The sequence below is a fragment of the Ictidomys tridecemlineatus genome, chromosome X, assembly GCF_052094955.1.
Source record: "Ictidomys tridecemlineatus isolate mIctTri1 chromosome X, mIctTri1.hap1, whole genome shotgun sequence".
In the NCBI taxonomy this organism is placed as follows: domain Eukaryota; kingdom Metazoa; phylum Chordata; class Mammalia; order Rodentia; family Sciuridae; genus Ictidomys; species Ictidomys tridecemlineatus.
In genome coordinates, this window is record NC_135493.1 from 110,412,848 (window position 1) to 110,431,147 (window position 18,300).

Consider the following 18,300-nt stretch of genomic DNA (forward strand, 5'->3'; position numbering starts at 1 on the left):
AATTGCATGTTTAGTTGAGTAAAGAGTATAATCCTTTATCCTGTGTTTAGAGCCCTCAGTGTGCAATGTCTGCACACTGAACAGGGTCTGCATCCTTTCAGAATCACAGAGACTTGAAAATGTCTGCACTGCTCATTGCTTCAGTCTTCACTAATGGACCTCTTATCTGTCACCACTGCTATGGATATCAGTCCCAGATTAAAAGTTTTGGTTTTTTTAGGTTGTGCTGGAGATTGAACCCAGGGCCTCTGATGCTCTAGGTAAGTGCTCTACCATGCAACTGCACCCAAGCCCTTCCTTTTAAATAATATCCATAAGAACATTTCCAACCATTGGAAAACAAACAGGAACTCATTTTAGCAACTAATTATGGCAATACTTATTGCTTTTGAAGCCACTTATAGTTAAAACACATAAATAGAATAAGGACAAAAATCACATGATTATCTCAATAGATGCAGAAAAAACATTTGACAAAATCTAATACTCATTAAAACACTATAGAGAAACTAGGGATAGAAGGAACTTACCTCAACATTGTAATGATTATATATTACAAACACAAGGCCAATATCATATTGAATGGAGAAAAATTTAAAAAGCATTCCCTCTATAAATAGGAGCAAGACAAGGGTGCCCACTCTCTCTTATCACTCCTATTCAACTTAGTCCTGGAAACTCTGCCAGAGCAATTGGGCAAGAAAAGGAAAGTAAGGGGATACAAATAAGAAGAGTTCAAATTATCTCTGTCAACATACATAAATCAAATACTTTCCTATACTCACAATTAATCTGCTGAAAAAGAATTAGGCAAAATAATATGAGTTGTAATGCATTCTGCTGTCATATATAACAAATGAGAATTTTTTAAAAAAAGAATTAGGCAAACTATCCCATTCACAATAATCTCAAAAAAAAAAAAAAACACTTGGGAACTAATCTAATGGAGAAGTGAAAACGCTGCCCAATAAAATACCATTTAGAAGACACAGCAAAACCTAATCCCATTCAGTGCTTCTGCAATAAAAACTAAAGAACACTAAAGAAAGAAATTGAAGAACTCAGAAGATGGAAAGACCTCCCATGCTCTTGCATAGGCAGAATTAATATTGTCAAAATGGTGATATTATCAAAAGTAACATACATATTCAGTGTAATCCCCATCAAAATACCAATGACATTCTTCACAGAACTGCAAAAAGGAGTTCTAAAATTCATTTGGAAAAATAAGACAGCCAGAATAGACAAAGCAATCCTGAGCAAGAAGAATAAAGCAGGAGGCATCACAATACCAGACCTTAAACTATACTACAGAACTATAGTAACAAAAACAGCATGGTGCCGACACCAAAACAGATATGAAGACCCATGGAATAGAAGACACAGAGACAAACTCACATAAGTATAGTTATCTGATACCAGACAAAGGTGCCAAAAACTTTTGTTGCAGAAAAGATACCCTTTTTAACAAATGGTGCTGGGAAAACTGTATATCCATATGTAGAAGAATGTAACTTGACCACTATCTCTCACCCTGCACAAAAGTCAACTCAAAATGGATCAAAGACCTAAGAATTAGATCAGAAACCCTGCACCTATTAGAAGAAAACGTAGGCCCAACACTTCAACATATTGGCACAGGCACTCACATCTTTAAAAAGACTCCTAAAGCATAAAAATTAATAAATGGGATGGTATCAAATTAAAAAACATTTGCACAGCAAAATAAACAATTCAGAATGTGAAGAGAGAGCCTACAGAATGGAACAAAACCTCTGCCACATGCTGCTCAGATAGATAAAGAACTTAAAAACACCAAAAAAAGAAAAACCCTAATTAACAAATGGGCAAAAGAACTAAACAGAAACTTTTCAGGAGAAGAAATACAAATGGCCAATAAATATATGAAAAAATGTTCAATAACTCTAGCTGTCTGAGAGATGCAAATCAAAACTACATTGCGATTTCATTTCACTCCAGTCAGAATGGCAAACATCAAGAATACAAATAATATGGGCTGGGGTTGTGGCTCAGTGGTAGAGAACTCACCTAGTATGCATGAGGCACTGGGTTTGATCCTCAGCACCACATAAATGTAAAATAAAGATATTGTGTCCACCTAAAACTAAAAAAAATATATTAAAAAAATAAAATAGAAATAATAATAAATATTGGTGAGTACGTGCAGGGGAAAAGGTACATTCATATATTGTTGATGGGACAGCAAATTAGTCTGGAAAGTAGTATGGAAATTCCTCAGAAAAGTAGGAATGGAACCACCATATGACCCAGCTATCCCACACCTTAGTATACATCCAAAGATCTAAAATCAGCATACTATAGGGATATAGTCACATCAATGTTTACAGCAGCACAATTCACAATAGCCAAGTTATGGAAGCATCTCAGGTGCCCATCAATAGATGAATAGATCAAGAAAACATGGTATATATACACAATGGAGTATTACTCAGCCATAAAGAAGAATAAAATTATGGCATTTGCCAGAATAAAAATCAGCGAGTAAAGGAAGGGGATTAAGGGGGAGGGAGGAGGGACAGGATAAGGGAAGAACAGTGGAATGAATCTGACCTAACTTCCCTATATACATACATGAGTTTCACCTCTATGTATATCCACAAGGCACTAATTAAAAAAAAAAAAAACTATACGTAAATAGCAGAAAGACTAGTAGAGTAGAGGGAAGGGAACAGGGAGGGAGGAGGGAGAGAAAGGAAGTACAGGGAACTGAATTAGAGCAAATTATATTCCATGTTTTTATAGTCATGTCAGAATGAATCTTAATGTTATGTATAAATAAAAAACTAAATTTTAAAAAGGGGGAAAACTCCGCAATTCTTCATGCCTTGGCTTTCTGTATTTTTTTGCAATGCAACCCATCCGATTTTCCACTGACTGATACTCAAAGTATAGTCCACAGACCAGCCACATCAATGTCCACAGATTAGATGAAAAATGCAGACTGCTGGGTCCTGCCCCAGACTTACTGAATCCAACTTCTTTTAATGTGCTCTTCAAGTAGTTCTCGTATGCGCTCAAGTTAGGAAAGCACTGCTCTAATTTTTCTCTTCCTGTACCTAGATGGCAGAAAAACTTTTCTTTAAGCAGAACCTGAAAAAGCCCTCAACCACTTTTCTCATAAAACTAATTGAATAGCCTTTTAATGGGATCCTATCTTCAAATTTGAAATATTAGATCAAGGGGCTGGGGATGTGGCTTAAGCGGTAGCGCGCTCGCCTGGCATGCGTGCGGCCCGGGTTCGATCCTCAGCACCACATACCAACAAAGATGTTGTGTCTGCCGAGAACTAAAAAATAAATATTAAATTCTCTCTCTCTCTTTCTCTCTCTCTCTCTCTCCTCTCTCACTCTCTTTAAAAAAAAAAAAAAGAAATATTAGATCAATATGGGGCTCTTGGCTTTAAATCAAGTCCTCAGACTTCCCTCTCATTATCCATCCACCTTTTTTTAACATTTATTTTTTACTTGTAAGTGGACACAATACCTTTGTTTTACTTATATGTAGTGCTGAGAATCGAACCCAGTGCCTCACGCATGCTAGGCAAGCACTCTACCTCTGAGCAACAACCCCAGCCTCTCTCCATCCATCTTGTCTGCCACATATATCAAGGAAACAAAAAAAATAAAAGACTTCATGCTTGGTAATGTCTCAGCAGCAGATCAAGCTCAGGCACAATCATCTAAAAGCAAAGACAGTGGAGCATATGAAGAAAGTTCTTTCCTCAGGGCCTTTTGTCCCTAAGCCAGCAGGATCTACAAGAGCCTGAGAGTGGCTGAAAGGTGAACTGTGGCACCATCCTCTTACTCTTGCTGGGTCTCCCTTTTTTATTTCTCCTACAGCAGATGTCATGGGCAGAGCCCTACTCCTCTGGCCTTCATGATCTCTATTGGAAGCTCCTACAGCTATGGTTTCTTTTTTGTGTAGCAGACAGTTGGAAAGCCTCAAAGACACAATTTAGCCACTAGAACTTCTGCAGCTTTCAGGAACACGTCTCTTATAGTAGATCTTAAAGCAGCAGGCATGCTTTTCTTGGGTGTTACACAGGTCCCTTGAGCCTTATTCCTGCTAGGTTTTTGGTTGTGCCCAAAATTCTCACAAGCATTTCTCTCAAGCAGATGGGAAACCAAATGTCTGTGCCAAGAGTACCCCCCAGCTAGGTTTTTTTTTTTTTCAAGTGTTCAATATTTTATTTGGAAACAACTTGGTTGCAAAAAAAACTTCAGTGAATTCAACAGATAGAATACCTATATTATATAGAGATATAGATATATATTAATAGATACTTTTTTAGTTGTTGATGGACCTTTATATATTTATATGTGGTGCTCAGAATCAAACCCATGGGGCTGGGGATGTGGCTCAAGCGGTAGCGCGCTTGCCTGGCATGTGTGCGGCCTGGGTTCGATCCTCAGCACCACATACAAAGATGTTATGTCCACCAAAAACTAAAAAATAAACATTAAAAATTTTTAAAAAATCAAACCCAGTGCCTCACACATGCTAGGTAAGCGCTTTACCACTGAGCCACAACCCCAGACCCACAACACCTGTATTATATTGAGACTACTGTCTGTATTCTAATTTGCCAGTTGACAATAGTCTCATGAAAGTGTCCTTTACAGCATTCTCCCCTCCAATATAGGACTTAGTTTAGGATCAGGTATGACACTTGTCATGCCTCTTTAGTCTCCTTTAATCTGAGAATTTTTCACATTCTTTTTGGTTTAATCCCCAGCAACACACATATCTTTGAAGAGCGCACTGGGACTTTTTCTTAATAGACTGCTTCTAATCTGGTGTCTAAGGTTTCCTCATGGCTGGGTTCAGGTAATGCATTCTTAGCTAAACACTGCATAAAAAGTGACAGATCCTTCTCAAATTATCACATTTGGAGGCACAGGATATCCACCTGTCCCTTGGATATGTTGATTCTGGTCACCTGGTGTGTTAGTCAGTTTCTTGTCATTATGACCAAAATACCTGACGACAACAACTTAGAGGAGGAAATGCTTATTTGGGGCTATTTCAGAGGTTCAGTCCATTGTTGGCTAACTCCATTGCTCTGGGACTAAGATGGGGCAGAATATCATGAAGAAAGGTTCGACAGAGGAAAGCTTCTCAATTCATGGAAGCCAGGAACAAAACATAACCCCCAAAGGCATACCCCAAATAACCTTCTTCCTCTAGGCATGCTCCACCTGCCTACAGTTACCACCCAGCAGTCCATTCAAATTATTAATCCATCAAATGGATTGATCCACTAATGAGGTTACAGCTCTCACAATCCAATCATTTCACCTCTGAACCAAAATCTAAATGTCTCTTCCTTTCTACCAAGACACACCATCTCTGCAGGCATGAAACCCTTCAACAGACATAAAGAGATATGGGGTGAAGACTGGAGAAAAACTGAAACACTGAGTGTGAAAGGTACAGCCAATGCAGGAGATATGTTGACAGCTCCTCTTAGCATTAAGAGGATAGATGGAGGAAAATTTCAGGTAGCAAATTAAACCCAGACAAAAACAGAGAGCAGGGCAAGGGAGAATATCTAGAAAGTAAATGATATGAAATATAGTACAGAGCTGTGTGTTTAGTCAGCATCACTTGGCATGAATGTAAGTTACCACCATCATTAACCAAGATATAAAATAATTTTAGAACAAAGTCAAGACACAAGGATTTCCTAGTAGGTAGAACTAGAAATGATCTCTAATAAGGTTAACTCTAGGGTCAAAGTCAATGTCTGCAGAGACCTGCCCCTTGCATGTCTTTACTATGGTGGATATTCCATGTTGGGGAAATGGGGTGAAGAGACCACCCAAACCTCCCTCTCTTGGATACTGGAGGTCTTCTTTCAAAACAGGCTTGCTCAACCTTCCTCTTTACCCAGGAGGGACACTGATTCATTTATTCTGTTACAAAGTTGCAGAGAAGAGCCTATTCCCTAATGCTTCATCATGAAGGAATTGCTTACTGAAATGATCACATGGTTGGTTGTTGCACAGGAAAACTGTCTACATTAATGAGCCAGCCTGAGCATCCCGGGGACCCCCAGATACAAGAGATAAGTATACCTGTCTAGTCACATTAATCATCTGATTTCCCAGGGAAATCACATCCAAGAGTACTCAAACAGCTTTCCAAAAGCACTGGGATATTTCTTGCTCATGTTCTATTTCTCATTTTTGAAATAATGAATAAAACAGAAATCAGTGGAATGACTGCACCAGGTAATTGAGATTTTAAATGGTTCTGGCTGAGGAAAACTGACCTGCCAGAGTTAATTTGAGGTTCTGACAGAGGGGAGAAGGGACTCAACTACTTTCCTCACCACCCAAATCCAATCAAACAGTGGAAGCATAAAGGTCAAGGGTTCTTAACTTGGGGTATGGACAGAATTCTGTACACCCAAAAACTTAGAGGGGACAACATTTTTATCTTTCTCTTCACTAACCCCTCACTGAAATTTAGCATTTATCTTAAGCATGAACACATGTAATAACCATGACTTCAACAAGAAGAATCAGATGCCTTATCACATTTTAGTTCCTACGGATTTTATAAATATTTATGCTTATTACAATTTCAAAATTATGGAACTTGACCCACCACTCAATTCAGCTATGTAACAAGTTAATAAAGCAGCCCAAATATTAAACCATAAGTTTTTTAAAACTAATAACTCATTTTCTTGTAATCCTATTTAATATATTTTAAAACATGTTTCTAAGAAGGAACTCTCAGGTTTTGCCAGGCAGCTCCAGAAGGAGCCCAAGGTACAAAAAAAAGGTTAAGAACCCTTGATGGAAGCTTCCATGTTAGAAACTGAGAATGCTACAACCTAGATTTAAATTGTGCCTACCATGGGACCCTCAGGAACATTTCATACTTGGACTGCTAGCCTACTCAATGACTGGGCAAGACAACATAAATGAGTTGGTTCATTAACCAAAGGCACAACAATGTTAGAGATTATTTGATACAAAGACACTTAGCAATAGGGTGGGCAACAGGGTGACTGAAGGGGGTCAAGTGTTTCAAGGTCACATAACAGTTCCAAGTCACATAACATACCTATCAAATAATACAGCCCAACCAGCCTCTTAAACAGTGCACACTTAAAATGTTGTTTCAAGAATATATGGTAACATGCCAGCCATGGTGGTGTCCCTCTATAATCCTATCTACTTGGGAGGCTGAGGTAGACAGATCCCAAGTTCCAGGCCACCCTGGGCAACTTAGTGAGACCCTGTCTAAAAATACAAAATAAAAAGGGCTGGGGATGTAGCCCAGTGGTAGAGCACTTGCCTAGTATATACAAGGCCCCAGGTTCAATCTCCAACACCACAAAAAGGAACTTGTGCCACTATGAAAATCAGTACACTAGTGTTGCCCTCTCTGAGAAAGTCTCACCATAAGGGAAAAAAAAGGTCAGCTGAAATAAAGCACTTAGAAATCAAAGAGTTGGTTGATGGACCAGACTTTGGGTAGCATTGCTCTGATGCCTCAAACAAAGGCCAATGACATAGGACACAACACCCCCACACACAACTCCCTGCCCTCTTTAAAGAGTCAAGGGAACAAAATGCAACTGATTAATTTATTGACAGATGGTAGAGAGAAATGCAAACTCTTGTGTCAGCAACAGATAATGCAAGCAAGGACGTGATTTACTCAAACTGCACAGAAAGGAACAGAACATTTTATTTTGACATCAACAGTGCTTCAGCCCATTAAAAACACCTTCAAACCAGCCTTCTACCAGCCCAATTGGATGATCATTAATCAAGTTTTATAAATATTCAATCACATTTCCAAGAGAAAGCAGCATTTCATTTTTTAAATAAATCAATACTTGATATCTGGTGATGTGTTGAATAGAATTTAAACTATAGCCATGTTAGTCTTGTCTTTCATTAAAAAAGCAGCTACAGGATACAACAGTATATTCTAAAGGACACCTTAACACTATATAACACTGCAGCCATTAAAATAAGATAACAGTGCTAGATCATTTAACATTTCCATAAAAGGCAGCAAAAGCCAAGGTGAATTTAGTTGTCATTATTCAGTTTGCATGCTTTTGTTTTAAAATAACAACAAAGACGTTCAAAATAATCAGACATCATCCTTTCTCCAACACAAAGAAATGGGTTGGATCAGAATTCAATATTATCACCAAAGATAAAAATATCTATCTTTCCATTTCTTTCTTACCCCTCATATCACTTCCCTTATTTTCTCCCAAATGCATCTTCCCGTGATCTGGCACAACCTGACCCACTTAATTTCTACCTGTCTCAGTTCTTAACAGGACCTGTATCACCAGACTTATTAGTGGATCTGGTGCCTTGGAATCAAGTTAGTCCTCAGGTACAAGGTAATGCACACTCTAATCATATCATATCAAACAGCAGATACATTTGGTTTCTTTTCTAAAATGGAAAGAAAAAACACCTCCATTCTATTGACCTCAAACAGTGTTCTAACAGTAGCAGCAGCATCATTTTAAAATCCTACCCAACATACACAGCCTTTGCATAGCACTATAGAAGAATTTAAAGGCACAGGAAGACCAGTTCCATTTTTAACCTATATGTGTACAAGAAAACTATGTGTTCAGCTTATCAAGTTTCAATGTGACTCTCTAACTCCTTTTATTCTACCTTATTGTTCCTCACCAATCCAATAAAAAAGAACATTTTTAATATACTACACCATTTAATCATACCTTGGGGAGAATGTTCTATGGTGTCACTAATTATATCTCAACTGGATATTTCATTTTTAATGTTTTGCTTAGTATAAATTCACTGTAAATGAAATGATTCCACTGATTAGTATAAATCTTTATAAAACAACAGGATTACCAAGTACTGTCTAATAATCCAAGTCACTATAAATTCCCCTTTGATATTGGACTGTTACCCAGAATACAAAAGCAAGCTCTAAGTTATGTGCCCTTTCTTAGTAGTTTTTAAGTCATTCTTTTTGCCACAAGCCTCTCCATAAACTCTATCATGTAGCTATGCATCCAAGAATCTTCTCAAAGTTTCATAGCAGCTATCCTAAATGATCTCATTTCTATACTTAATATACCAGTAAGAGTGGGGATAGAAATAGGCTTTTGACTTTCAACTTTACAGTCAAGCAAAATTTCTTGCTATCCTCAGGTCAACTTTATAAGAAGGAAGTGGTGAATGTAATGGGCTGTGTATCATTTACCACAGTGCTAAATGAAGTCATTATTACTGTTCAAGAAAGGCCCCAAGGCTATCCCATTATAAAGAGATAAATAGTACCAAGTGCTATACAGAAGTAAAAACAATCTAGGAAATACCTTTGTTCTAAGCCAGAAGGAGGAAGAGGGGACTGGGCTGGAAAACAAAACAAAACAAAACAAAACAACAAAACACATGAAATGTCTCCTTTGTTATTTTAATTGAAGCATTGCTATTCATTTTTTAACTTTCTTATAAGCACCAAATTTTGATATTTAAATCCATTTTGGGGGAAAGAAATCAAACCAAGAACTTCCCTCCAGAACAAAAAAAATGATGTTCATTCCTCCAAACATCCAAATTTAGGTCTACCAAAACTAAAACAAAAAGAAAAACAAAAAAACCCACACAGAACTAAAAAGTAACAAAAATCACATTCTAGGGTCAGTGCACTTCGCAGTCTTTGCTGTACTATCTAATTGCCCTTCAGCTGACTTTCCAAAAATAACACCCTAGCTCATCAAAATATACATTTTCCATTTGCTTTTTTAAATTAAAAATAATAATTAAAAGAAGAGAAACTTTAAGGAGTTCACAATCAATTGCCCGACTCTTTTTAATGTCATGTACAGCATTCAGAGGTCAGGAAAGCTGTTTGCAGCACACATGATTAGGGGATATTCATCTTCAAGGTTTAGCTTTCTTCCAAACAGTGTAAAATACCCACCTGGACTGAGAGTCAAGGAATGCAACCAGATAATTCAAGGAGGAACAGGCATCACTTAACATTTGTGTGTTGGCCTACAAATTGGAAGATGGATGAAAACACTTCATGGCTTAGAGCATTGTGATAATGAGAATGAAAGCCTTTGAACAAGGCCACTCTAAAGTGTGAGATTTCTGAAGGGAGCACTAAGTAGACAAAAGGCTAAAGAAATGCACAGATGCTCCTAGGTATCACTACTGCTTACCAGGTCTCACAAAAGGTTTGGGGAATTGGTATGAGAAGGAAAGGAAAGGAAAGGAGGAAGGAGTGAGGAAGTGAGGAAGGCAGAGAGAGGGTGAGCAGGGAGAGAGGCGGAAAAAAGGGTAGAAAGAGGGAAGAAGGGGAACCATAGGACTGAAACCTTTTCCCAAATGTTACCAACTGACCTCTCAAATGTCTTAAGCATGTGAACACTCACCTGAATGAACAAAAATGCTCCTGTAGGAAATTATATTCCATACCCTTATAATTATGTAAAAAATGAATCCTAATGTTATGTACAACTAAAAAGAATGAGTGAAAAATGTTCCTGAAGGGAAACCCTGAATCAAGCTGAATGGTAGGAGACACTGAATCTTTCTACAGGCCATGGAAGGACATGGCTGCCTCACAAATGAGATGATCCCCTTCCTCTCATGGAGGACTTAGGGAATTCTTGCCTCTTGCCCAGCATCTGGCCTCAGCAGGCTGCCTGTGCTCTGCCAGGTTCTGTCACTTCCAGCCTTACCACAGGCTGACAGCGGGAATCCCTGAATGAATGACATAATCTTCCTATGCACATATATGAATACACCATAGTGAATCCCACCACCTTGTACCTCTACAGAATGGGGTCCTAAGTAGAATAAGATATAGTCCATGCTTGTATAATTATATCAAAGTGGACTCTACTGTCATGTATAAATAAAAAGAATTTTAAAAAGAGTGAATCTTTAATCACTTAATTTTTTAATCATATTAAAAAAAACTGCTGTCACAGGAACCTAGGTTCAGCCATAGTCTGCCTACTTTTTAGAAGAAGGAAATACAGTGCAAATTTCCAACAATGATGCTCTAATTTTGGTTTCTCTCCATGTTCTTTCCTTTGTGATTGGGACTAACTTAAGTGAAACTCATGGAGAACACCAGCATTAACTCTGCACTCCCGGCATTATTTCAGCTCTCGATTTCTACTGCAATTAGCAGCAAGTGTAGAAACTAACATTAAAGATTGATGATTTTAATATGAGTAAAGTGTCTCTAGGATTTTTATCTGCCACAGGTGGGGCAGCATTTTACACTTGAGCATTACAGGTGCACACAAGTTCCCTGGAGGACTGGTGAAACAGCTCACTGGCCCCAGCTCCAGCACTTCTGATGGGGCAGCTGGTCAGGGTGGGTTATGATAATCTGTATATAAAACAAGTGACATGGCAGGTCTGGGACCACCTTTGAGAACCTCTTTTTTGGACCACTGGTACTTGATAATTAAAAGCACCTGGCAAACTGTGGCAAGCCACACCCAAGAGTCTCTAAAAGAATAACCCAGAAATCAGTTTTTTAAAAGCTCTCAGCTTAGTTTATATACCAAGGATCTATTTGTTTATTACTAGGATTTAAAATATTAAACTAGCACAGGATTGACTTGGGGGTTCTGATCTGACAACACAATGTCACAATCAAAGGATACAATTCCAAGTATGAAGGGACACAGACGATCTCCTTTGAGAATTCCACAGGACAATAGAGGCGCCCGAGCTGTTCTTCATAGAGTGACAAGGCTTCAGTCAAATTAACACAGTTCCCCTAAATCAAAGAAAGAAAAGCAAACAATGGGATTCTTGAGTCCTAGTCATTAGAATGTCTCTAATAAAAGAGAAGAATTTTAGCCTGAGATAAAAGTTCATCTTTACAAATGAGATAAGGCCTCTGTACTTTCACAAATTGCACAGGATTCTATTTATAGACTTATTAGCTCATTCTCCTTCTACTTCATTTACCAAGCTATTTCAAATTATTAGAGTATGAAGTAATAGAAAGCAGTGAGACCAATTTCTCATTAGTGACACAGTTCACTGTATCTGCACCATGCAATTTAGCAAAGATTCATACACATAACTCATTCAAAGTAAATTTTTCCAATAATGGTCACCATTGTGTAGAAAATGAAGTATTAAAAAAGACAGTGTTCTTGCTTTCCAAATGGTTTAAACTACAACACTAAGAATCTAAAAATGTTGACAAGGAACTACATTCACAGTTCACGCTTCTTTCCCCAAATCTGTGATTTACCTTAAGGCACATGACAATAAAAGTTTATTCAGGATATATGCTAAGGATATCTGCCCCCTTGATTGCACTCTTTATCAAAAACTTTCTTCATTGTCATAACTTTTCTCCCTTTTTTGGTCACCACTTTTTCAGTCTCCCTAGCAGCTAGGGATGGTCAATGAGATACAGTGGAAGTCTGCTAGAAAAACTTTTGATTCTAAACAATCAAGAATAGAGGGAGTGATCTGCCCCTTCAACTCTCTTACAGTCTATAACCTGGAGATGACATTTGGGGCTGCAGTAGCCATCCTATGTTCACAAAGGAAAAAGGGTAAAGAGAATCAGTGATTAAATCTGCCTACCTCAAGAGCAGTGCTTTGCAATCTTTAATGTGCATATAAACCAAAAGGGATTCTGTTAAAATGCAGATTTTGATTCACTGGTTCTGGGATATGGTTTATCATTGTTACAGCATAATCACTACTACCCTCTGCCCAGTGATTTTCACTTTGGATTTAGAAAACAAGATGGGTATATTTAATATCACCTACAATTTTTTAACCATTGAGGTTCTTAACATTCAGAATACCACTGAATCTGTATATTAACTCCATTTCTTCTTCACAAGAATTATACTATTGATTTGCCTCAAAATAGCCAAGTAAGGCAAAATAATATACAAACAAAGGCACCCATAATGTGAGAATTTCTGAGAATGGCATTTCAAAACCAACCAGCCAGCCAGCCAGTCAGCCGTGGACAAGAGGTTAGAACTATTCCAAGAGCTGGTCTTGGTGGTTTAACTTAGCACATTCGCTCAGCATGACGTTGCCATTCAGTGCCAGCCTGTTTAATAACACATCATCTAGGGTCATGCAGTGGGATTTGGCCAAAGTGTCCTTCACCAGCATATAATTTGGTTTCAACATCAAGTTCACCATGAGAGCGTATAAACACCACACGTGTAATTTACGACTCATAAATAGAAAATGCTACCAGTTGTTTTTAGAACACATCACCACTGGGGAAGCTGCTATAGAATGGAAATGCCACCAAGGTGCACAGCTGAAGGGTTTTCTTTTCCATCTTAAAACTGACACCACACTCTTGCTTTAAAGAGGACACATGGGAGGACCTCCTTATAGAGAATGTGGAAAGGAAATGGGAAAGCTTCAATTTGTTCTTTCCCAACACTGCCAAGAAGCAATTTTTAAGAAGAAAAAAAAAAAGAAACTCTCCACAAATAGAAACCTACCCCCTAAAATAACATGATACACATTTTACTTTGCTATCTACTTAAATAGAACACTTTTTCTTTTATTTTTAAGACACATAGGGCATGCAGAATGGAAACCAAAAATAGCAAAAAAGCAAATGCCCCTTAAGGATGAGAGAAAGAGATGGGACAATAGGTAGGAACATAACTAGGGGTTAAACTTCAATTCGACAGCTTTGGCTGCTTGTCCCATGTTACGTGTGACAATTTATTTTTTTATTTTATAGATTTCTGTATTGTTTGTACCTTTTTAAAGGTAAATTAATTAATATATTATTTCTTTTTTAATATTTATTTTTTAGTTTTAGGTGGACACAATATCTTTATTTTATTTTTATGTGGTGTTGATGATCGAACCCAGCGCCCCACGCAGGCCAGGCGAGCACACTACCGCTTGAGCCATATCCCCAGCCCTAGTATATATTGTTTCTGTAATGTATAAAAAGAAAACTGAAGAACACATCCTTGGCATACCTTTTAAAATCAGGTTCAAAAGCAAGCAAAACTAAGTTATATAGGAAATCACAAGTATGTGAACCATCTATAAAGAAAATATAAGAAATTTTTAAAAATGATACTAAGGATGGATTACTTCCAAAAGCAGCAAGTATTAGGCAGGAATATAGTTTGCATAAAGAGTACTGGTAATGCCCAGTTCAAGTTGGGTAGAGTGGTCAGGTGTCTGCTATTATTTCACAGCATAATTTTACACTTATTTTTTATGCATCAAATAGCCTATCATTTTAAAAATAGGGTTGGGGAAAGAAGGCATGTGTTCAAGTCCCAGAACCTTCCTCCTAATCCTATGAGAACAATTCCTCTCCAATTTTACTTCTGACAGCCCCACCTGGACCAGCTCAATTCCCACAATACATTCCCCAGCTTCATGGCATGCTACTAAGGCTGCCTTCAAGCAGTAAGGTGACATCACAAACTTTCAATGTGATACAAGCCATCCTGGGCAGGAACATTTAGCTTTTGTGAATCACTATACAACCTATACAGCACTTTTATCCCATCCTTAACCTTACACTCCAGTTCTAAGCTGCACACTTCAGCAAGCAGAGTAAGCATAGCAATAAATTAAGGGTATTGCCCAAGCATATCACTCTGCAGTTTAAAGAAAAATCAAGGGCTGAGGATATAGGCTTTCCTAACATGCATGAGGCATGAAGCCCTGGGTTCCATTCCCAGCACCAAAACAAATAAACAAAAGCCTTCACTGGTAAGTATATCAATATATCCTCAATTAGGCTACCCTGCTTCTTGACTAGTCTTCAGCTTCCTAAAAGGCCTGCACACTTCATTCCATATGAATCTCAGGATATGGCACATTTCACTACTGGATTTACTCCATGTTCCCCAAAATGAATACCACAAAATGGATATCACAAAACGAGATCACTTTGTATTTCCAACTATAATGAACATAGAGACAGAAAACATGTTGTAATATATCTTCTGGAAAATTCTTGCAAAACAGCAAACCCCTGAGCACATAATACCTGTGATTTCTGAAATAAGTCAATTGGCCAAGGCAAGTTATCAAAGCCTGGATAATAAATATTTATGACTGGACTGGTATTCTAATTAAGCATTTCTATTAGTCTCCCATACTAAGCTACCAGTTCTCTACAGGAGTCAGTCTACCAGTCAAATGTTCAGGATGAAGAAAACAGTCACATTTCCTTTCCAACACCACCTGTTATCTATTATAAACTGACTGTGGGGATCCACATTTTTTCTCAATCTCCATTAAAAATTTTTCTTTTTGTCATTTTGAGACAGGATTTCACTAAGGTGCCTCAGACTTGTGATCCTCCTGCCTCAGCCTCCCAAGTTGCTATGATCTCAGGCCTTAAATTTGCAATCCTCTTGCCTCAGCCATTACTGATGTATGCCATGCCACCTGGCTTTTTTTTTGGGGGGGGGCTCTGTTTTTAGTTAAACATCTTTCTTTAACTTAAACCTGCATGAGCATTCTATTTGCAGAACCATGAAAGAAAAAATGGTATAAATATGCCCTGCTTAAGAAATTCCACTCACAAAAATGCCCAATTCACTGAATCTGGGTTGCTTTTATAATGAGAAGTCTTTGAGCAGCTTTCACTGTAGATATCCTATAAAACAGAGGTCAGCAAACTTCCTCTGTAAATAGCCAGACAGAAAATATTTTAGGCTGTGCAGACTATAAGGCCACCCCCACAACTACTCCTTGTTGCCATTGTAGCACAGAAGCAGCCATAGACACTATGTAATGAATGGGCATGACTGTGTGCCAAGAAAACTACAAAAGAAGCAGAAGGCCATAGTTTGCAGACCCTTACTCTAAATAGAATCAAATTTAGAATGTGTTAAAAAAATCACTTCTAAATATCAGGAGATAAATTATCCACTTATAGGTAGTTATGTACTCGCCTCAAAGCTTTGCAACTCTTTCACCAAGTGCAGAGACAGGATGAATCACTACATGCCTGTAGGCATTGCACACAGTGGGAAGTGGGAGAAAACAGAATAGGCTAGAGTCTGAGTTGAGGTGTTTCAAAGTTTTATATTATTCATATCAAATCCCATAAAAAGTCCAGGGTTGGGTAGGGTCTGGAGGTAGGAACCTTCCCAGGAAAATATAGACCTCTATCTGTTATTGATGGTGAAACATATTAACCTTTTTTTTTTTAAGCCACTGATCAATGGGTACAAAGTTAACAGTAAGATTGGAGCAAGAAATTCTGGTATGCTACTGCATAGAATGGTGACTATGGATAACAAAAATATACTACACATTCTAAAAAGCTAGAAGTAAAGGATTCAGAATGGTCTTTACCATAAAGAAATAAGAAATATTTGAGGACACAAAATTACTTACTGATTGAAACATTATCCCATCTATATTCATGTACTGAAACATCACCTGGTACCTCATTAATATAACAATTTTTATAGGTTTATATCTTTTAAAAATTTTAATTAAAAAATAGCACATATTACTTAACAAATAAAGCATGTATTTTTTAGTGAAATGAGTTCCCAAGATCTAAATACAATATATTATTACTTTGTAAAGTTGTTTACATATACAGAGTCATGTGATTAGGACTGTGGATATATGGTAGAATATGAAATACTGTTTATGATAGTGTTTATGATTTAAATAGTAGTGGGGATAATTTCCTGTGAACCCAGAAGAAGCCAGAGACAAGAGTGCAATACTACCTAAGCTTCTGGCTCAAGGAATTTTTTTACCAAGAGACTGAATTATCAACTAGTTATCTTTACTGTCACTTTCAGAATTTTATTAAGGATTTTAATAGGTTCTCTGTGTGTGTGTGTTTGTGTGTGTGTGTGTGTGTGTGTGTGTGTGTGTGTTTATAGAGATGAATAAATATACCTTCAAACATTCATTGAGAATTAAAAATTCACTAGAGAATGAGAAAAACACCACAGTTTGCTTCCATCTGGTGGCAGCAGTTCACACTACAGGCAAAGCTATTATTATAGTGTATGTTGCTAAATGGGCTTTTCAACCAAAACTGTCCTACAGAATGAGAGGGAAAAAAAGAACCACAATCTGTGTCTCCATCTGGTGGCAGCAGTTCACACTACAGCCAAAGACTAGGGTTGACAAATAAGGATAAATCTAGAGTGTTGCTATGAACTGATTAATTCTCAAGAGATGACAGATCAGGAATTTAGAAACTTACTACTTGAAAAAATATCATCCAGTGACATTGTTCTATCATTAAAAGACATAAATTTTGATAATACACAATCAACCTTCAAAATATAAAATTCTTATTCGGAGTCTTAGGAGAAAAAAAAAAAAACTTGAGTAGCCTACCTGTGTAAAATATTTCCCATCCTGTTTCAATACTTTCATTGAGAGGTCAAGAATCAATCTGAGAAACTCCCATGTGGAATCTGAATGTTAAAAAAATTAAATTTTATAAGTACAGGTTTGCATCAAAAACATCTATCACCAAATATTCACTCTAGTATTCAATAATACAAAAACAGGAAGGAAGATCCATGAGCTTGAGACCCACTATTAGAGGATTTGTTCATGAACAATAATGGAACAGTCATATAGTTAATCTTACATGCACACACACATAAATTCCAAGGTCAAAATCAAATTTGTATCTACTTAGCATTGTTCTCAAACCACCAAAAAAGATTTGACATAGGACGTCAAGACTATTGATCAGTGGTAAAGTGCTTATGTAGCCTGCAAGAGCCCTGGGTTCTGCTGCCAATAACCTTCACAATGCACCCAAGTAAAAAAAAAAAATTCCACACAAAGGTAATTGTTGAAATCTAAAACTGCTTCAAAGGGGGAAGTAGCAACATTGGGAGAGAAATGCAAGGGACATCAGATTGGGACCTCATTCTGCAAACTCGGCCAGTAAATCAAGTTTACAGAAAAAAACATTAATAGAAAACACAAACTAGCAGCAATTGGGGGCATGTGGTTTGAGGAGAATTGTCTCTTGTGTTGCTTACAAAGATTATCAGTTTGTCCCATTATAGGTAAAAAAACATTATTTAAATAAAATATCAAATAATTTAATGTCTTTGTATTGTGATTATGGGCCATTTCACTTAATGTTTGTTTCAAATGACTGAATTAATTCATTTAAAGGTAGAACAGGAATTAAAGCCAAATCCGAATCCAGCCATCTTTCCACCATGGCCCTCAGTTTAACTCCCTTTAAAAAAATGAAATAGGGGCTGGGGCTGTAGCT

At 37.4% G+C, this 18,300-nt stretch overlaps 1 protein-coding gene across 1 annotated transcript in view; it reads right to left on the minus strand.

The window, feature by feature from the left end:
• Positions 1-7,725: 7,725 nt before the first annotated feature.
• The window catches only part of Sms (spermine synthase), a 58,466-nt gene continuing 47,891 nt past the window's right edge, over positions 7,726-18,300 (minus strand). The window contains exons 9-11 of the mRNA XM_078035034.1: positions 17,397-17,476; positions 11,702-11,817; positions 7,726-9,993 (exon numbers count right to left, since the gene is read on the minus strand). Of these exons, the coding sequence (XP_077891160.1) occupies positions 9,954-9,993; positions 11,702-11,817; positions 17,397-17,476 (236 nt within the window). The 3' untranslated portion in view covers positions 7,726-9,953. The remainder of the gene's footprint in view (positions 9,994-11,701; positions 11,818-17,396; positions 17,477-18,300) is intronic.